Genomic DNA, 22,133 nt, shown 5'->3' on the forward strand with positions numbered 1-22,133 from the left:
GGCAAAGTCCTTAATCTCCAGTTTGCTCCTGGTGTGTAGTGAGCACCTTACACAGGAGCACCCTGACATCAGTGTGCAGGTGTGTATGGGTGAATTTGAGGCATCAGTCAAAAGTGCTTTGCTATGAAAGTGTTATATAAATGTAGTCCATTTACCATTAACCCACTTTACCAAACAGAATATTGATTATTGCAATTTATTATCCCCAAATGGTAAATAAATGGTAAATGGACTGCATTTATATGGCGCTTTTGCATCTGCATCAGACGTTCAAAGCGCTTTACATTTATGCCTCACATTCACCTCGATGTCAGGGTGCTGCCATACAAGGCCCTCGCTACACATCGGGAGCAATAGGGGATTAAAGGCCTTACCCAAGGGCCCTTAGTGATTTTCAAGTCAGGCAGGGATTTGAACCCATGATCTTCTGGACTCAAGCCCACCTTAACCACTAGACCATCACCTCCCCTTCTTAGGGGAGGTGATGGTCTAGTGGTTAAGGAGCAGCTTTTGTGTGTGTGTTTGGGGGGGGGGGGGAATCATTTTGGAATCATGATGTTCTTACAAATAATGTGTTATGGTTTCCAATATGATTGGAGCATTTTTAAATGTTGAGCCCTGTGTAATTCTTCAGTTGACCCCTACCTGGCAGCCTATTGAAAATTTAAGTGCGCAGTCCGTTTTGTCAAAAGAGTAATGTCTAAGGAGTATTTTGGCTGAATTTGGTGCTTGAATCAGCATGAGAATGGTTCCTCTGTAAATATTCTGTTATCTGCTGCACTCAGGATCATTTTTTCCATTTATCTTGCACTTAGGCTTCCCCAGTTTACTTTCACTCGTTATGTAACCCACTACAATCCAAAGCAAAAAGACTGAATTTTTCCATTACTATTAATATCAGTCAGATTGGAACAGTCAGCATGTACAAACTAAGATACAAATCATAGAATACGGGTATCACTTAAACAGAGGCATTACAACAATAAAAGTATATAGTAGTTTATTTGAAAGATTTATTACATTCATAACTTTGGTGTACCATCACACAAAAGGAAGCTGAAGAGGCAAATAAATCTACTGTATTTGTGTTCATGTCACTGTAATAAAGGCAAGCGGCTTGAAAAAAAAGAGCAAATGAAAGAAATACACAAATACACATAAAACACAATCATTAAATATCTGGAGGGGGGGGGGGGGGTGGCTCATTTTCATTGAACAATTAAATATGGTTGAACATTCATGTTAAAACATCATCAAAATCACACAATTCTGTCTGTGGCTGTGTATCAGTTCAGAGGCCGCATCTTTCAATAGTTGTATTCATTGATTGCATAGGTGATAGTAGCACAGTTAGGCTATCTCATTTTGAATGTGGACAATGAACACAGCCTTCTTCTTCTCCCTCCCCAAGTGGTTGGTAAATTTAAAATAAAGAGCAACTTTTGGCTTATGAATAGGTAATGTTTTTAAGTATAAATAAGATTTGAAAAATGATTACAAAACTATGGGGTTAGGCCCACTATGCTAGCTTGGTCACATGCGGTAGGACCGGGATAAGCTAATGATGTGATTGCAAAATACTCGATGGACTTGACTGTGTCAAGCCCACACTGATAAAGTGATAGATGATCCTCTCTCTGATAGGACAGGGATGAGGACCAGCAGCTCCTTTTCAGTTAAAGCAACAGACACAGAAACATGACATTTCTCAGAGATTCGTGAACTGCTTTCCTTTTTGTGATGTGTCACTTCAGCCTTGGTGGTGTAATTTTGTCTGCAACCTTAAAAAAAATCTTCCTTTTTTTGTCCAGACACCTGCTAACCAAGTCGAACCTTGACAATAACATAAAAATATAATTGCTAAAAAACAGAGTGCCAAAGGCCATGTGGATTACCGGCTCAATTAAACCCCAAGGTAAATGGCCATTTTTGGCATAAAAACAAATTTATCGAATGAATCTACACAAATAACACTATGTAACAAATTTTTATTTTTGTTTTGTTCTTGGGTACACAGTGAGTTTTCCTAACTTGTTATGCCTTAAATAAATAGAAAATAGCTGTTATTCCACAGAAACTTTGCTTCTGTCATTTTTCCATAGACTTTAGACATAAGCAGTTGAAATATAACACTTAGAAGCCAGGAACAAAAATTGTGTTACATAATGTAATTTTGGGATGGGAACAATGCCAATGACCATTATTGTGTCCTTGTGAAATTTAAAGAAACGTTAGACAGTTTTTGAGAAAATTGGGTCCAAATACCCAAATTGGTGATTTTTGGCATAAAAATGTACACCATTTCCAAACGAACAAATCTAAGCAAATAATTTTGGGACGGGAAGAATGTCAATTACCAATATTGTGCCCTTGCTGAATTGAAAGAAAGGTTAGACAGTTTTTGAGTAATTGGATCCAAATACCCAAATAGGCTGTTTTCAGCATAAAATGGCTGCCATTTCCAAACGAACAAATCCATGACTATAGTTTTTGAAGTGAAATATGCCAATGACCCATATTACTTACTCCCTTGACAAATTAGAAAAAAGTTACAGTTTTTACGAAAACTGTCTTTAAGTGCTCAAAATGGCTATTTTCAGCATAAAAATGGCCATTTCCAAACAAACGAATCTACAAATATGATTTTTAGACGAGAACGATGTCAAAGACCCATATTATGCCCTTGCCAAATTAGAAAAAAGTTCTCATACAGTTTTTGAGATATCACAATATAAGGCCGCCGCAATGACTACAAAGAACGCTGCGCCGCGACATGGCTGGTAACCTAAAAATTAGAAACAGAGTAAGAACAAGTCAGTGGTGTAAGGCAATACTGAATATTACTGCTGTGTTTAAGTAATGTATTTGCAATTTAAATGTAGTGTCGCACCCACAACCTGTAGCAAGTTAAAGTCAGGATATACTAATTTTGATCGCAGTCTCAAAAATAAGATTACAAACACTAAAACCAATATATGCAATGCTCAAAATACAAATTGAAAGGGCATATGCATTGTTTTTATATACCCTCATACAAACTAAATAAAGTTGTGGCTTTGAGCAAATATAAGATTGGCGCTTTAATGCAGCCAAGTATCTCACAAAACAACAACAAAAGATATTTGCATGGCAGCCGCAGGTAAACAAGTGAGCCTCGGCACACAAACTGTATGTCAGCAGATTTATACATTTCAGTTACATTTACATTTCATTTGTCTAATACCATTTTAAATTCTTTCCCCAAGATAACCTTGAGATTACAGGAATGTCTTTCACACAGATGCTGAAAATGTTTAGTAATTTTAAAAAGCCAGTTAAGCAAAACACTGATTTAGAGAAATAAATACAAGAATTTAAAGATAAACTAATGACTGGGACTTTCCTCACAGCCTCCACAAAGTCTATGCTGACGATGTTATTGTGTCAAACATGGTGATGTCATCACCACATTCTCACCTTGCTGGAACATATAGCTTCTACGCATCACTTTTTTTTCTTGAAGTACAATTTTCAAATTGGACAGTGTGGATAAACCTCATAAGAAAGTATCAGCAAGGATTCTTTGAGGAAAAAAGTGGACAGGATGTGTACAACTTTAAGGCACATATCGTGAGTAATTTCCAAAGAGGAATAGAGGTGAAGTCCGTGATTATCCTAAAGTAGCATATAAAGTTGGAATTCTGTAACTACTTTTATAGTGCAGCTAAAAGATCAAGCAGAGTGAACGCAGACGTAGAAGTTCTTGTGCTCTTCCCAGTAAAGAAGCTCTTCTGTGAAGGTCCTGGAGGAACCCAGGTCTTTGCTGATTTTGACGGTGTGGACCACGCAGTCACCAGGCAGCTGCTCAAAGAGCGCCTCTGCTACAGCCACCACAGTCAGTTTCTTCTGACTCTGGATCAACTGCTGAATGTGATCTTTGTCTACAGGCTCAGGCAAGCAGCTGTAGGACACCACAACATTCCGTTTCTCATCCGATGAAAGCAGATGGAAGCGACTCTTCCCGGTTGCACAGTGGACATCCTTTTTGCTTGCAAACAGGCCAGAAGGGGATCTGAATACGCGCACGGACCACCTCACCCAGTTGTACTTTGACTTTAGCTTCTCAATGATGGCATCAGCTAGTTCTTGGTTGCTTAAATCAGAGTGGTCTCTCAGCAGTCGGTGGCAGTCCACCTCAGCCTGTTTGGCGAAGCTTTGGATGCAGTCTTCGATAACAGCATCCATTTTACTCTGGACAACCTTCATCTTCTCACCCCAGTCCTTAAGAATTTCCTCCTCATCATCATATCCCTTCAGAGCCGCATGGCCCACCAGCGCGATGAGACCAATGCAGAAGAGGTTCTTCATTCTTGCACAGAAGTCCTCTACTGCTCGCCGACTTTTCTCTTCATAGTTCAGCGTGATCTCAAGCACAGATTCCCCTGCGAAGTTATCTCCCGTCACAGCATTGTAGAGAATGTGAAGGTTTTTGTCACCGCCGGTTTTGTCAAAATGATCCAGGAAAAGCTTCTTCTTGACCTCACGGAACTGGGGTTTGGCATTGAGGATGTCCATGTACTTCCTAAACTGGTTAGTGATGTTCTCTTCCACTGAGAAATATGCAGCATCCACTCCGCTTTTCTTGATCTCATCATTGATGCACTTAAGCTCCTCTGAGACAACTTCCAGACGTTCGCGGACCTTCTGGAATTGCTCCTTCATGAACACAGCTTCTTTGCTTTCCACATTGTCCAATGCTAGCTTCACGAGCGGAGCCGCGATGGAGAATATGGGGAAGAAATCACCGGTGATACTGGCCACCACTTCAGCCCCTTGTTCAAAAACCTCCATCACCGTCTCCACCATGTCCTCCTTTTCTGCCACGAGCTTCTGTAGCTGGGTTGCCATCTTTGCTGATGTAGCTTACTGAATATTTCTGGAGAATGTGGTAAAACAAAAATGTTGACATCGGGAAGACAACATCAAAGTAGGTTTTGCTGTGACTATTTTTCTTTGAAGGCCAACCAATGAATAATAAGGAATAATAATGAGAAAAAAAAGAACATACAAGGTCACTTACAGGTTTGGTGAAGCACTGTTGGACTGAGGTCTGCTCTGTTTCTCTTCTTAAAACTCAGCAGAAACTGATAAGGAAGAAAAGAAACAGCAACGTGAGCTTCAGTAGGTTTCGATTTGTTCACACCCCGTGAGCAATGAGTCAACAATGCAAGGAGAAGTCAGCAAGGACAGAAAGCTTTTTATGAGCTGACCTGTGAGTAGGCCTGAAAACACATTTTTATGAGTGAGCTAATGCTCAGTCAAGCAGCAGCTACAATCAAACCATAATTTAAAAAATAAATCTCCTCTCATGTCTGGTCTATCAACACTATGGAATCAACTAAATGATAGACTACAGAACCTACAAGTGCTGTCATTTCACTTAGAAGGTTGATAATTCATCTAAATGTTACTAACAGAGGAATGCAAAAACGTAAAAGCAAGACCTCTGTAAAAACTAACAAGGTATTTCGTGTTTTACACTTTTGCTGAAAAAACATTATGTTTATGACTGAGTTGAGTTGGTTATAAATCTCATTTCATATTTAAATATGATGAAATATGACATGCTTGTATGAATCTGTAGTTCTGAGGTGTTTGCAGTTATTATAGTGGATCACACGACTGCACAGGAAAGGTTTGTTCAGGATCCAAAGTTCAACTAAAGCTGAATGAAGCTGATTCATGCTGTTACAATGAACCAACAAGATCCCGTAGATACCGTGAGCAGATGCAAATTTAAATGGACCATACTGTACAAAACTGGGTTTTATGAACTTTTCACGATTAAATGTATTTGAGATTTCATGCTAAATATCCTCAATATACTAGAATTTTGTGTGTGCATGTGCTGTAAACAAACCTATAGACCTGAAATGTCCCATTTTAGACTTCTGTGACGTATGTAACAGAGGCCCATATCTGAATTCCTGTTTGTTGTAAAACATGCTCCTGTTGGACAGAGACAGATATCAACCCCTCTCAAAAGGGAGAAGGGGTGTGGCCATTAACAGTTCCTTTCAATTTAAAGCAACAGGCACAGCAGCCCAATCTCATGTTTTTTTTTCATGCTCCCGAAATGATTAAAATTTTCATGACAGGGTTTTTTTTTTTAAACTCACTATTACTAACCCTACCCCTACCCCCAACCCTAACCATAACCTAACCCTACTCCTTCCCCTAACTCCCCCCGCCCATCACTTATAATTTCATGCAGCCGTCACGGAATGAATTAGAATAAATTTGTGCTCCCATTATGAACATTTTGCAATTTTCGTGTCAATATTATGAACCAATAGATTAATGTGTCTTTCGCGCTGCTGAATCATGACATGCCGTGATACTGGGTTGAGCACAGCCTTGAAAGTCTCTGATTTTAGGATATCATGCCAGTGTTTCTGGCATACCTTTTGGATACAAACTTTAAGATAATTTTTTTAAGAAAGCCATTGATGTTAGTTTGCCAAAAAGGTGTGTAATATGACCCCCCCCAGTTTTGGTGGTGGGGGGGTGGGTGGCGGCCATATAGTGTGAAATAGAGATTTATTGCCACAGTGAATTGAATCTCAACAGAGTTACAGTGAAATCCAATTAAGTTGTAAGCACTTGCATTGATCCAGCACACCTGCTTGCAGAGAAAATGTAGTTGCGCATTCACATGAACAAAGCATGTTGAAAGCGGTGTCTGTTGCTTTGCACCTGACCCGAGGCAGCCTTGTTCAGCTTGAAGCACATCAGAATCCAATCACAGAAAGAATCACTACAAAATATGAAGAATAGAGGGTGGAGTGTGTGCCACACTTCCCCTTTTTTGATTGCAGGTGAGGTTGAAGTAGCTGAGAGTCCTCTAAGCTTTGGAAAAAATATGATTCTTTTCCAAGGGTTGTGCCACTTGGAAAGCAAAGTTATATTTGTCCCCTCTCCTCTTTGAGAACCACAATTAGTGGTGCGGCACATCAAAATAAATGTGCATTCTGTGAAAAAAGTATAAAATGTGGCACACTTATTCTAAAGTAACTAATGTTTATTTTCAGATGTCGAGCCATCCTGGAGCTGACCAGTAATGACCTACAAGGGCAATGAAGAACAAGAGCAATCTGAGATTTCTGACATCCGTCAATCCGGATCCAAATCACCTACAAAATTGAGTGGAGTCATGCCCTAATATCTATCTGTGGTGCAAATTTTGTGAGAAACCGTGAAGTAATTTTGACATAACCCTTGAAAGACTTTAAAATGAAATCCTGAGTCAGAATCCGGATCACCTCTAAAATTCAGTGCAGTCTTCCATGCCCTACTATCTATCTATCTGTGGTGCAAATTGTGACATAATCCTTAAAACCCTAGAGAAACTTGATCCTGAATGCAGACCTGTATCACCTGCAAAATTTAATGGTGGCTTTCATGGTCAAATATCTATCTGTGCTGCAAATTTGGTGAGAATCCGTGAATTAGTTTTGATGTAATCCTTCAAAGCCTATAAAAAGAAACTTGATTCAGAATCCAGATCCGGATCACCTCCATAATTCAGTGGAGTCTACCATGCCCTAATATCTATCTGTGGTGCAAATCTGGTGAGAATATGTGAAGTAGTTTTGACGCAATCCTTAAAAAAAACTATAAAGAGAAACTTGACCCAGAATCCAGATCACTTCCAAAATTCAGCGGAGTCTTCCATGGCTTAATATCCATCTGTGGTGAAAATTTGGTGAGAATCTGTGAAGTAGTTTTGATGTAATCCTTCAAGGCCTATATAAAGTGAAATGATCCAGAATCCAGATCCAGATCGCCTCTAAAATTTAATGGAGTCTTCCATGGCCTAATATGTATCTGTGATAATAATTTGTTGAAAATCTGTGCAGTAGTTTTGATGTAATCCTAAAGTGAAACTTGATCCAGAATCTGGATCACCTCCAAAACTTAATGGAATCTTCCTTTGTCTAATATCTGTGTGGTGAAAATTTCATCAAAATCTGTGCAGTAGTTTTGACGTAATCTTTCTAACAGACAGACAGACAGACAAATAAATAAATAAATAAACATAGATGATTTTATTACATCCTTGGCAAATGTAATTACACAGGGGTTAAAATTTAAAAATGTTTCAATCATATTGAAATGTATACCATATTATTTGTGTGATCATACAGATTTCAAAAAGGTATAGTTGAGACCATCTATGACTGAATGTCATGGAGTAAAAACAGCAAAAATGGTGACAATGGTCAATTTCAGTTTTTACAGGGATCAAAAGTTAAAGTTGCTCCAGTTTTAGTAAAAAGTGATGCAAATTATTGGTTGAGCCAATATGATTAATAAATGGAATATTTTTTATTGTGTTGAATGCTTGGTCTCCAAAGTAAAGATCAAACAAGGTCAACATCCATTGGATTCTATGGCACATGTTGCCCAGTAACGTGATAACTAAGCATGACAGATGGTGCCAACTATTTCTTTTTAAAACCCCATTAACCCAACCAATAATCTGCATCACTTTTTACCAAAATTGGAACAACTTCAACTTTTCTGGAATCTTTATGAGCAGACAAATAATGTGGTATATTTTTCCAATATGACAGGAACATTTTTCAATTTTCATTACAACAAATGGCTGCCATGGGTGAAATATTGAAAATTCATGATGGCTCAATATCCTATTTTATTTGGAATACCTTTGGCTACATGTGTACCAAATTCTATGCTTTGGAAATTTTAGCTAAGCTGCACCACTAAATGTAAATAAGTCTTTTTACTTTCTTATTTTATCCACAGCATTTGTCCCATGTGCTAGTATGTTATTGTTTTTTCAATAACTGATCTTATGAATTTCTATTTTAAATGCCAAATAAATAAATCAAACAACCAATCCCATTTTATGATCCAAAAAAAAAAAAAAAAAAAAAAGATCAAACTTGTGACAAAAATGGTGATCCAATCTGAACTGTAAGGTTTGTGATCCATTGCCCAACTAATATACACATATATCACTTGATGCTTTATCACTCAGTGGTCTCCAGCGTCATCTTCTAAGCTGTAGTGTGTTGGGGCAGCAGGCTGAAGGAAGGTGACACGAACAGACTCAACAAGCTCATCACGAAAGCTGACTCTGTCCTGGGGATTGAGCTGGAGTCGGTGGTGGAGGTGTCAGAGGAGGATGTTGAGGAAACTGCGCAGCATCCGGGACAACACCTCCTACCTCCTGCATGCCACACTGACTACATTTACATGCAGCCAATAACCCTTTCATAACCCTTTCATAACTGGAATATTAGCAATAACCCGGTTGCGCACGGCCATGTAAACATCCACAAAAACCTGAATATGCTCATATTCTGGTTTTTAAAAACCCGAATAAGACCCCTGGGTTACTCCTTTGCTAACCCGAATATCAGGTCATATAAACGCGCATCGGGATATCCCCATAGAAAGGAACATTATTTTGTGTTCTGCACATGTCCTATCCGCAAGGAATCTTGGTCTTTTGAGTACGGCAACTACTTGTATGCGGCACGCGCAACCCACCGGACACCACAGAAGCAGATGTAAACAGCGCCTTGTGTTCTGCGTCCTTATCAGGTGGGCCGGTCGCTGCACCGGTCGGCATATCACCGCGATTGCTCTCACTGCCTCCGATGCGCTTACCATGTCTGCGGGCTCGGTAAACGCTGCAGCCGCCCACTCACACCGCCCCCTCTCTGCTGTGCAGAGCTGCGCCAAATCTGGCAACAGGTCTAGAGACTGCGCTCGCTGTTTTGATGCGGAGGCAGCCCGCAGGTGAGAAAAGTAAGAAAAATGTTGATGTTGATGTTTGAGAAAAGTATGTAGTGAAGGGGTTTTACATGAATCAGGATTACACAAAGCAGGATTACACGAAGCAGGATTTGCATGAACGCCAGACCAAATCAAGCACCGGTGGAAGACGCGCGTCACTGTCTAGATGGGGATATTCCAAATGATACCAATGACCATGTATACAGGAATAACTCTGTCTGCTTAAGCATGTAAACGGGTTATTCCTAATGATTCAGAAACCGGAATATTGACCTTAACCCAAATATTAACGGCATGTAAACATAGTCACTGATGACATCTTGTTAAAATGTCTTCAGTCACATAAATCTGTTGTACATATTGTAAAAAAAAAAAAAAAAAGTTCAACGTTTACTGTTCGGCACTCTGGCAAAATAATTTTCTTTGGGATAAAAAAAGTTAATCTTATATACCAACCTAAGGGCCCCTTCACACATAGTGCGAATTTGGCCGATTTGTGCATAAACTGCGCATGAAGCAGGAATCGTGTGCAAACCGTAGCTGCCTCGTACACCTGTATAGTACACTATTTGAACACACCAGCGACTGGAAGACAGAGTGTGCGCTGTGTGAACCCATCGATCCCTCTCGCGGCAGGTGTCGGCCAAATTCCAGGTGACACATGAACATCTAACACCGCTCATTTGGCACTTAGAAAATGTGTGGCCATTTGTACTATTAACACAACAACAGCCAGCAGACAATCACTGTTGAGCTGGCAGTAAAATTTGTCTAAGTGCCCCATGACTGTGAAGTTGCACATGTGGCGTGCCAGAGTGTCGGCTCCCCCCACAACACGTGTGAGTGTGTTTCACGCGCTCTCCGTGCTACCCCCACCCCCAACACATGTGTACTTGTGGTTTGCACGCCCCCTGCTGCAGGCGAGGCATCTCTCATCTGATCATAAAGTGACATCTTGGTCTGTGTGGTGACAGGACAGGGGGCGTGGCTGCCCACAGCCGTTGAGACATCTCCGGTCGTGGACATCTCAGCTGCAGCACACGTTCTGTGTTTTGACAGACACGTGTGTGTGTGTGTGTGTGTGCACTTGTGTGGAAATACATAAAAACGGACTGTCAGTTCATTTGGACACGCAGCAGGCGAACACGATCTGAATGTCACGCCTGACAGGACACGGTGTCGGGCCATGAGGGCTGTGAGTGGTGCACCACAGGACCAGGACAACCCAACAGTATGACAAATACGCCACTTTCAGTCACGTATCAGCAGTAATACGCCATACCAAATGCAGATTGGTCAGTTAACACAGCATTTTTTTTAGAAAATACCTTTATCAGCTTGTTGATTTTAGCCATTTCAGGCTCCTGTTACAAGACAGTGATTGTAGCGCAGTGGTAAAGTTTCCATCTGGTAATCAGAGCGTGTGGGTTCATATCCCATGAGTGGCATTCTTTTGTTTTTATTTAACTGCGGGGTTCTGTATTGCGTCCCCTTTTATGTATTATTTATATCAACCTACTGACATTCACTAATTATACAGCTGTTTTTTTCCCTCCACATCAGCTGCGCAATATGGTGCACCGCTTCACATGTAACACAGTGTGAGCTGCTGCAGCAGCTCACACTGTGTTCCTACTCGAAGGACACCATCGCGTGCACGAACCTTCGCACCAGCAACGTGCACGCCTGCCCGTCGATGCGATGTTTCGTGGTGCGCTCATACGAGCTCTACACTGTGAGTCACCCTGAGTTGTACGTAGTTGCACTCATACTGACATTAATCATGTCAGTATGATGCCATGCATTTATTCTATCAAATCGTAGCTTTCTACACAACACAGTCATTCAGGTTTCAATTTCACAGTTGTTGTCTGTGAACAGCTCTGGGCAACAGACGTGTCATCACAGGTTTTGCAGGTTGTTTGTTTTTGTCCCAAACAGATTAACTGCATTGTGCGACGTTCTCCTTTAAACTCAGGAGCTGCTTCTCCCTCAGACAGCTAAGTCGATATGAGAACAGCAGGCATGGGAAGTGATTAACTGGAAGAGGTTAAACTTGCTTGGCAAGGGTGCCTTTCCCATTGAAACTCAGCAAGTAACCAAGGCAACAAGAGAATGGAAAATATTCTGTCACCTCGTCCGTCTTTATGCTAAGGTCTGTCCTAAGGGAGTTTTGTCTCCACTGAAGGTGATTCCAGTGAGATAGCACCATTCCTCTCCAGATGACACGTCCTAAAGTCCTACACACCAAATTATTCCGCAATTTAAATTAATCCCAAACATCATTTCAAAGTTAACCACAAAGACAAAACTGCTGCCAGTACCATATAAAAATAAAATTACTTGCAAAGTTTTACTTTGCAAGCAACTTTGCAAGACGATAAACCCCTAAAATGTTTAATCTTGTGGCATATTATCTTTTCAAAAAACAAACAAAAAAATCCTCAACCTGGAGCCACAGAAGGATTTTTTCTTGATAAATTACTTATTATCAAAACAGATGTAATTATCTTTATGTTAGTGAAGTGAAAAATTGTTTTCTACTACTGTGCAAAAGTAAAACTAAAACTTTTAAAATGAATGAAAAGCTGCTCAACATCTAATATTTACAAATATAAAAGATAAGCAAAATGCAGAAACTAGTCACGGGACACTTGATACAGCGACATCAAAGCATTTTTTTTTATTCTCAAAAAGCATATTAAACACACACACTCACACTCATCTTCAACCGCTTAGTCCAATGAAGGGTCGCGGGGGCTGGAGCCTATCCCAGCAGTCATAGAGCGTGAGGCGGGGTACACCCAGGACAGGACGCCAGTCTGTCACAGGGCCACAAACAGATGCACATTCACACCCACTTGCGGACAATTTAAAGATTCCAATCACCTAACCCGCATGTCTTTGAATGTGGGAGGAAACCCACGCAAACACAGGGAGAACATGCAAACTCCACACAGAAAGGCCACAGGCAGGAATTGAACCCATGACCTTCTCGCTGTGAGGCATCAGTGCTAACCACTAAGCCACTGTGCTGCCCCATGTGTTACACATGTCATTTCAAACCAGTATCATTTTTGCAAGTGAGACAGGCTTCAACACCACAGTATCAAATGCCCCAATTGCCAGTTTTTATTTTGTTCTGTAGAGTGTTTGAACCAGGACAATATCATGTATGCTTTTTTCACTCACAAACCAGACTGCCATTTCTCGAAAGGCTCTGCATGCTTCTCGTGTCAACTGCCTAGCAGCCTTGCTAATTACTTTACCTTAAAAGGTTTAGGGTTAAGAAAAGTGTTTTCTTTTTCTGAAATGTATAATAAGTTTGGAAATTTGAACAATACTTCTGCTTCCAAGCTATAGCTTTGCACACTTTTGGAAGTCTTGCACTGTAGCAGAATTCCAATAGACAGTTTCCTATGATGTCATGCTCTACCCACAATGCAGTAGTTGCCCATCTTGACAGGTTGGCCAAAGTGCGGACACCTCTGTCACATAGGCCGAAATGCTCATATCTACATGTTTCATTATGGCGAATATTTTTACAGTGTGGGTTTGTACAAACCGATGGAATGTCTGCGATGTGAGCCGATGGCACAAGGTTATACTGAAAGTCATCATTCATCTGGGAAAGAAGACTAAAAAATTGTCAAGCAAATGAAAAAGAGTGTGGCTAGCCAGAATAAACAGTCAGGATTTCGAGCCATGACCCGACCAGTGTCACTACAAAGTCTGTTGGGACCACTTTGTGACTGGTATGTGCATTTTAAAGTCATACTCAAGGATGGTTGTCAATTTATTATTCAATTTGTACATAGTGGTCTTTTATATCAACCTATATATTATATTGTGTAATCATAAGTAGTATGAGTGAGTCAAAGGAAGACGTGAGAAAAAAAACAAGTAGCAGCAATTGCTCCGCTAGATCTGCAGAAGGAAAGACGGGTAGTGCTGAACTGGATCTGACGACTGATAGTACTGATGCTAGCATTGATGACTTGTTGTCTACACCAGAAACCGCCAGCGACTGCACACAGTGACCCGGAGGTTGAAGAGAGAATGCAAGTAGAGCTTCAACAAATCACAGAACATATGGCGTTGAAAGAAAACTTGTCAAGAGAACAAGCTGTGGCAATCCCATCTAGAGATTCTTGATAATCTGTTTTGAGGTTTTTCCCACCACGTCGCTCTTCGAGTTCATGATGAATTTTCACTTTGTCTCTCGCATCGCTGTCTAATAACAATGAAGGCTTGACTATCAAGATGGCCGACCGCAGAGGTTTGTGGGTAATTCATGACCTGAGGGAAAGAGGACTATAAGGTCCAAGACCAATTCTGGAATAGTTCCAAAGTTCTAATTTCATGCAACAGTTTCATTATTGAGTGATCATGAGAAACTATCTTTATATTGTATTGTAATGTTTCAGACAAACCACCTTAAAAACACACATACACACAACAACAACAAGAAATTTACATTTGTAATTTTATAACTGATTAGTTTCCTTAACCAGTTAGGGCAGAAATTGGCTTCACTTAGAATAAATTTGATTGTTGACACACTGCTGAAGAAGAAAAAACAAGCAAAAAAAAAAAACAAAAAAAAAAACAAAACACAAAAGCTATATATATTTTTTAACCATAAAACACTGCTTCTGTACTGCTTCTACAGTGTACTGCTATAAAAAAAAGAACAAGCTGAAACGTCATGTGTACGGTATCCTGCACAAAAGATAAATGTCTAAACATCAGACGCCCAGATTCCTCTGACCAAAAACGATCTCTGACAGCCGCTGAGGTTCTGTTAATGCGTCTCTTAATGGAAAACATATTGATCAGTCTGTGTACTGGGGCTCTAATTGTATCATTTTACATCCTCAGGACAGAAAGCCAAACACCACAGTTTAACACCACAGATTAAGTCCGTGTTGGTGAAAAACAAGTGGATTACGCCTTTAAAAAATTGGACACTTCCTGGAAAAAAAATGGGGGAGCAGAACTGGCAACCGACGCCCATCACAGACGAGGCATTTTTTTAAATCTACTTTCTACTTTCCACTGAAGACAGCAAATAATTTTACGAAAGTTGGCTGCTTTGGCACCGTGTGACTCAGCGTTTGACATTTTGGAACTTATTGAACAGCCAACGAGGTGCTCGAGGTTACATAAGAAACCGGAATTAGAAGTCAAATCGATTATTTTCCGTCATCGTCAGACCCAATCATTCGCGCGGACTGACAGATATCTGGCAACTATAAATCGTTTATTGGATCAGAAGTGGACTCACCTTTAAGTTTGCGGAAGAAATCGAACTTTCGGGCCGTTTGTCTTCCTGTTGGTCATGTGACTTGTTTTATTGCAGACACACCCATCAGACAGAAAAAGAAAAAAAAAGGGTGGTGGATAAACGTTGGTGAACACAACAGAGTTGTTCTGATTAAAACCTCCGCCCGTGTGAGTATCAGTCACACAGCAACTGTGTTCAAATTCACTCTTTTAGTGAACAAACACTTCTTCACTAAAATAAGAGCAATAAAACATTTTTACCGTCAAATTGCGTCATAAGTAGTAGGTGTAGCCAACAGCACACACGCGAAAACATTGCATTGTGGGATATAAAGTTTTTTGACGTGGTTTTTGAAGGTATAGTACTCGTACAGCCAGTGGTAGGCAATTTGGGGCCCAGGGGCCACACATGGCCCGCCAGGAAAATGAACAAACTGTGCAAATTACTATTGTCCAACGGTATTTTGGTCCACATAGAATTTTTTTTTAGACTTTGAGAATAAAGTCGTAATATTATAAGAATAAAGTCATAATTTTAAGACTTCGAGAATAAAGTCGTAATATTACGAGAATAAAGTCATAATATTACGAGAATAAAGTCATAACATAATATTTTGACTTTTTTCTTGTAATATGACTTTTTTCTCGTAAAATGACGACTTTATTCTCGTAATATTATGACTTTATTCTCGAAGTCCAAAAAAAAAAAAAAAAAAAAGAAATTCAATGTGACCCTAAAACTCTGTCGTACTATTGAGCAGATTAGACAACAGCATTTTTATTGTTTTGAAACTTTATGAAAGATTTATAATTAATTTTCTATAATTTAAAATACATTTAATTGTAATGCTGTGTGTATGGAATTCACATAACATCAATGTCGGCCTTCATCTAGATTAATTTATGATCTTTTAAATGAAATAATTTGGGCAACTATGCATAAATATGAATTTGGACACTGAAATAAAATGTCAGACCACAATACAGAGGGATTTAGACATAGCAGTCTTTAGACATACTCTTTGAATAACAGTGATGACCAATAATGACAGAAGTGTTCATATTTTATTACAAATTAAAATACACATTAAAAAAATGTTGCAAAACATTGTGGATTTAAGATGATTGACATTTACCCAGCAGCAATCTGATAGATAGTTTTCACTTGACATCACAGTTTTTATGATTCCATTTTAGAGACCCAACTGGGTGACAGATGATCTGGAAAATGAGACTTTGAATGCTGATAAGTTGAAATAAGTCAACCACATGATATTTCACAACACAGATTGTAAATCTCATATCAAATCCATGTGTTTGGAATGGACCTGGTTTTGGTATTGAAATTGTCCGCTATACAAAAAAAAAAAAAGAGGCACAATAACTTTAGCTGTTTCCTGTCACTTGGAAAAAAGACTAAAACAGTCAAGCCCTGCCTTGGATCATTTCCATTACAAGGGACTTCACAAAACAAGGAGATGCCACTCCTTAACATCAAAAAGGAGGCACATCCAACCGAGAGGAGATACAGTAGTGGGGGAGACCCATAATACACTGGAAGGATTGTATCTCCCATCTGCCCTGGGAATGCCTTGGGGGTCCTCAAGGAGGAGATAGTTAGAGGTGATTTTACTGATGAACTGCCCTCAATTTAAAGTCCAGTTCACCTGCTGAAGTGATCAGTACCCAAGAATTTGTGCACCGTTTCTGCCCTGTGTGCCCACCATGGCTCTGGAGAGACTTGGTACTAAAGATATCCAGTTAGCATTTTAGGTGACTGGCTGGAGTCCAAGTCACACAACCACACAGCAAGAATAAGAACCGAGTAAGAATATTTACATAAGGCAGTTTAAACATTTCACTCTTGTTTTAATCCTCCACCAACTGTGGTTACATGATAGTGGCCTGTTACTCTCAAAACATTGTTAGGATCACAGTTTTAGCAATTCTAACCTCACCCTTAAACGGAGTGGAAAATTCAAAGTCACTTGGAAGGAATATATGTTTGTGTTAATCAGCTGTTTGTATAGACAATATGGAGAGGCTGCTTAAAGCTAATAAGCTAATATTAAAAACATGCTATAGTATGCTAGCATTGAACACTGTATCCACCTAAAATGGTTAGCTTTGATGGCAGGATCATGTTAACTCACTCACTCATCTTCAACTGCTGGACCCTATCCCAGCAGTGGCAGGAACATGTTGAACTATTTAATATTGTGTCACAGCTATTGAGCACTGCACAACAATAAAAAAAAAAGTTTTTCCTGTTTGACTAGGTGCTTTCTGGCTGAACTGTTGCTGCTTAGCATGCTAATATTAGCTTACTTGATGATTAACAACTGTGCTGTACCAAACACAATCGTGTTTGTTATCAAGCTAGCCATAAATGTGAGAGAAGCTACCACTCAAGACAAATAGACAATGGCGGTGTTATTATTATTGATCAAATCTGCCACATTACTCATATGGGCTTTCCACTATCTCACTGGACTGCTGTCACAGTGCTTTGGAGTGATGACAGTGAAAACTATCTATTCCACCAAAAGTAGCACATATATAATTGATTTTTTTATGCACTGTAATATCCACAGTGGACAGAAACATTATATTTTTCATAACTTTACAGTGAAGTTGGCACAGACATACATAACATGGCTGACTGTATTATCCATGATGCAGAGCAATATGCAAAAGAAAAATTTCAATACAATGATTTACACACCAGACCCCTGATAGATGAGCATATTTATAGTTGTTTATCAGTAATTTATATATATATTTAATTGAAGATATCTTCAGATATTCAGGTAAATACATTCATGAACTTATTGGTAGTATTTTTTTCCTGTAAGATTCTCTTTATTATTTTAGACATGAACCTACTCAGGATGAATGCACACGTAGGCTCGTTTGTGTTTTGCATAGTAATAAGAATCCTCAGGGAAGTTGTTGGCCTCCACCACCTCTTTAAAAGTGCTGATGGCATGAACGAGACAGTTGGAGATACTCTTGCTCAAAGAAAAGGCCACTTCGATCATATTCCCCTTCAGCTTGTGCTGCTCAATCAGCTCCTGGATCTGACTCTTGTTAATGGTTGTTGGATTAACACAGAAAGAGATGACCACTTGAATATTGTACTCGGTCAAAATTTCAAAGTGGTTTGCTCCTCCTCCTTTTCCATGGTATTTCTTTCCTGCCAACCAGTTGAAGAAGAATATGCGTTCTTTATTGTAGAAGGCTCTCACAGACCATTTTACCCAGTCGTACTTCTTAACAAGTGCATCCAGAAGGGATTTGGTGAAGTCAACATCAACAGTGGTGTGTTTCTCATGGAGCAAGTGTTCGAGGTCCGATTTAGCCTGATCAGCAAAGTTCTCCGTACAGTCATCGACCGCAGCTTTCATTCGTTTCTCCACATCAGCCATCTGGTCCTGCCACTTCTTCACTATCTCCTCTCCCACCACCCCTTCCTTGAGGGCAGCATGACCCATGACAGCGATAATTCCCACCACGAAGAGCTTCTTCAGTCGAGCACAGAAATCCTCAACTGCCCTTCTGCTTCTCTGTTCTATGGCGACAACTGTTTCCAGCATTGGGTCTCCTGAGGTATTCTTCCCAGTGACAGCATTGTAAAGGGCGTCCAGGTTCAAGTCTCCATCAGTGTTTTCGTAATGGCTGAGGAACTTCTCCATTTTCTTCTCCTTGAACTTTGGCTTTGCATTGACAAAGTCTTGGAACTTTTCATACTGGCTGATCATCTGAGCCTCACGGTCAAAGTTCTGCTTGTTCAAGGAAGTCTTCTGGAGTTCCAGGGCAATTTGATCAATTTCATCTTGGATTCCTTCAAGTTTCTGGTTGACGATGCCAAATTGCTCTGTAAGGTAACGAGCCTCTTTGCCATCTGGATTGCTGAGTAGCTCGGCTGAAGCCACAAACACCGCCTCTAAGACTGGATGAAGCTGGCCAACAGTGGCTGCCAGCACCTCCGAGGCCTGCCCCATGATCTCCACACCCTTCTCGATCTTGTCCCTGTTCTGCACGACCCAATCTGCCACACTGTTCATCTTTATGTCACGTATTGTACACTAGCTAACTTAATGTGTTTTCCACAGCCAAAGACTTTGCTGGTGCCTGAAAGAAGAAGAAACACAAAACCCTTGTAAAGTTCATTATACTTGGGCAATTGAAAAATATATTTAAGGTTACAATTTGTAAATGTTCATGTCACTTAGCATTAAGTCAGTTTTTTTTTCCTCACAGGACATTTTCCTGACAAACAAAACTCAACAATATCTCAAACGGTAGAACATGTTGGCACTTGTAGGTATCCAGTTTCATGCCGCAGTGTCAGTTAATGACAGAGACTCATTTAGAACCTTGGTGGCTTTGAGAAATATCAAAAAGTGCATGAAAGTACACAAAAGGAACCCACTGTAAACATATAAGGCAGTTTAGAGCAAATATCAAACATGGGCAGTTTACTCATGAATTATGACTTGACATATTGTGCAACACTGCAGTACTGGGCCTTTGGGAAGTCTTTTTGTTTTTAACTGCCCAACAATACCCAAACCGTGGTGCAAACACAGATGTTCACAACATGGGAAAAAAGGGGGAATTACTTTGGTAACTATATCATGGTTTTCGGTGTAAAAGAGAGATGATCTAACTCATTTAATTCTCTGGAGCCCATATCCAGTTTAGAAAAAGGCACACCCAGGTCTGAGAGAGAGAGAGAGAGAGAGAGAGAGAGAGAGAGAGAGAGAGAGAGAGAGAGAGAGAGAGAGAGAGAGAGAGAGAGAGAGAAAATCCCCACCACTACACTTGTTCTGTAATAGAACCACACTTCCCTCCTCATTACAGCCTATAATTTAACTGTAATATGTAAAGTGTCAAAAAATGGACAACACCGGGTTGATTTATATGAGAATACAACACAAGCTTGCCAATAATTGCTGTTATAATGATCTAAGGTGTTTCTCTAAACAGCCTCTCCACTGCAATAATAAGATTTACTTAAATTAGTTACATGCCAGCAGTGGGAAAAATATTCTTATGTTATTATGTGAAAACAACAAACCCTATAACAGTTCAACATTAGAATTTTGGAATTATACAACAGAATTTAATGCTCTTTCAGTTCTAATGCAGGAAAAATGCTTAAACAAGATACTACCTGATTGCTTTGATTTTTGTTTGGAAATAAAAAAAACCCTTATTAAAAAACAAAGATTTATTTAAATGAAAGCAGAGGTGAGGTGTATTTTTGAGAAAATGGAAAAAAGGCAAGTCCCTCACAGTGGTTGGTCAGACAGCCAGTGAGACAAACACCACTTTACAGTGAGATTCAACAGACCACATCCACAAGTCTGTAATGCATCAACAAAACCACATCCGTTTGTACCATCACCACTCCCAACAGGACATTTTTAGACAGTTTTCATCTGAAAATGATTTTTCTCCATACTTTCAAGCACATACAAAATCTAACTTTAAAATTTCTGGTAAAATCACATTTGATAACAGTGAGGAAATCTAAACAAATAAACAAAAAAGCCCAGTTGTTTTAAATTTGTATGTTTATTTATTTATTTGTTTGTTTGTTTCTTTCCTTGATCCTTTCTTTGTGGAAAAATAAAATGAGAATGAAGTGGTGAAAGTTGAGAAATGGATGGAGATGTAGAATGAAAAGCAGAATAACAACTCACCTTATGAGTTAAATATCCAGTGGGCTGAAGTCCAGTAATCCAGAAGTCCAGCTGTGCCTTTGCGCACCAGCCTCTTTGGGATGTATATATAGACTCTCTCTCTCTCTCTTTCTCTCTCTCTCTCTCTCTCTCTCTCTCTCTCTCTCTCTCTCTCTGTCTCTCTTGTTGTCACTCCCCCTTTGGAACTCCTCCATCCACTTTCAGCATTCCACAGAAACCCACTCGGAGGGATGAGGGGCCGATACAGATAACATCCTGTAAACACTGATCGTGCAGGGACACCGTGCACCCTGGGAGAATAAAAACTCAGACTAGTTTTTGTGTGTGTGAGAGAGAGAGAGAGAGAAAGTGAGGTCACCAGAGAGAGAGAGAGAGAGAGAGAGAGAATAAAAAGGAGAGCAGTCACAGTCGGGCAGCAAGGGGCCCATCAGTACAAACCCCTTCTTGTTGTGGCCCGTTCAACGTTGCCATGGTCACTGCGCTGGTTCTTCTGACTCCCATGAGGCCGTGCATGCACAAATACCTCTGTTACATTGTTGCTCAGTCATGCTGACAGTGATAATGTTTCCAAAAAAGTTTTATTTTTGTTTCTTAAAAATAACAGTAAGGCTTGGGAGATGATTCGGGGAATGATAATACGAGACAGAAGCCCACTGGCCACTGGATATAAGCATTAAAAAGTCTGATGATGTTTTCAGAATCGGTCCGTCACAGCTCCCGCCAATGAAAGACGGTCTGTATGTCTGAGAACAAGCCATGACAGTCGGAGCTCACTCGTGCTTTTGTGTTCCGTAAAACAGGCTGTGACCCACACGTAGCCCAGTGTCACTGCCAACTGGACTGCTTAATGGATCCTGAAGAAGCAGAGAGAAGAAGAGGAGGGAGGGATGTTTGCAGCACACTGATGATGGTGAGATGATCCAGGGCTCAGAGAACATGCCTGCTTGTTTTCTGGTGTCCCCGTCTATCGCCCTGCTGTCACATCTCGCACTTGCGTAGCATCAGAAAGTGGAGACTCGGTTTCGCGACGTGATAGTTGGTGCTGAGGTCTGAGCGTCTTGTCAATGTGCCAGAAGGCCTCGCTCGCAGTGACGTCTCGCCTGATGCAACACGAATGCAACACAAATGCTCTTTTTGGATTTGATCTTGAGTTATTAACATAAATGATCAACAATGGTTCATTATCCACCATGAGGTAATGCTTTCAGTAATATTTGTCCTTTTGTTTGTTTGGCTCTTAGGAGGATTATGCAAACTGATTTTTGTGAAATGGGACATTGCACAATAGGATATTTTTCAAGGTCCACAAAACCTGGATTGTTATTTGGA

At 40.1% G+C, this 22,133-nt stretch overlaps 2 protein-coding genes across 2 annotated transcripts; both read right to left on the reverse strand.

Annotated features, from left to right (window-relative positions):
- Nucleotides 1-981: 981 nt before the first annotated feature.
- Nucleotides 982-15,232, reverse strand: rpz4 (rapunzel 4). The gene is made up of 3 exons (XM_034174232.1): nucleotides 15,095-15,232; nucleotides 5,060-5,123; nucleotides 982-4,915 (listed from the first exon to the last, which is right to left on the reverse strand). Exon 3 carries the CDS (start codon nucleotides 4,885-4,887, stop codon nucleotides 3,712-3,714), a length of 1,176 nt encoding a protein of 391 aa, XP_034030123.1. The 5' UTR covers nucleotides 4,888-4,915; nucleotides 5,060-5,123; nucleotides 15,095-15,232; the 3' UTR covers nucleotides 982-3,711.
- Nucleotides 15,233-16,139: 907 nt separating this feature from the next.
- On the reverse strand, nucleotides 16,140-21,117 carry rpz5 (rapunzel 5). Its single transcript, XM_034174233.1, has 2 exons — nucleotides 20,805-21,117; nucleotides 16,140-19,227 (listed from the first exon to the last, which is right to left on the reverse strand). The coding sequence occupies exon 2, from the start codon at nucleotides 19,158-19,160 to the stop codon at nucleotides 17,976-17,978; it is 1,185 nt and encodes a 394-aa protein (XP_034030124.1). The 5' UTR covers nucleotides 19,161-19,227; nucleotides 20,805-21,117; the 3' UTR covers nucleotides 16,140-17,975.
- Nucleotides 21,118-22,133: the final 1,016 nt, after the last annotated feature.

This window comes from Thalassophryne amazonica, chromosome 7 (genome assembly GCF_902500255.1).
Source record: "Thalassophryne amazonica chromosome 7, fThaAma1.1, whole genome shotgun sequence".
In the NCBI taxonomy this organism is placed as follows: domain Eukaryota; kingdom Metazoa; phylum Chordata; class Actinopteri; order Batrachoidiformes; family Batrachoididae; genus Thalassophryne; species Thalassophryne amazonica.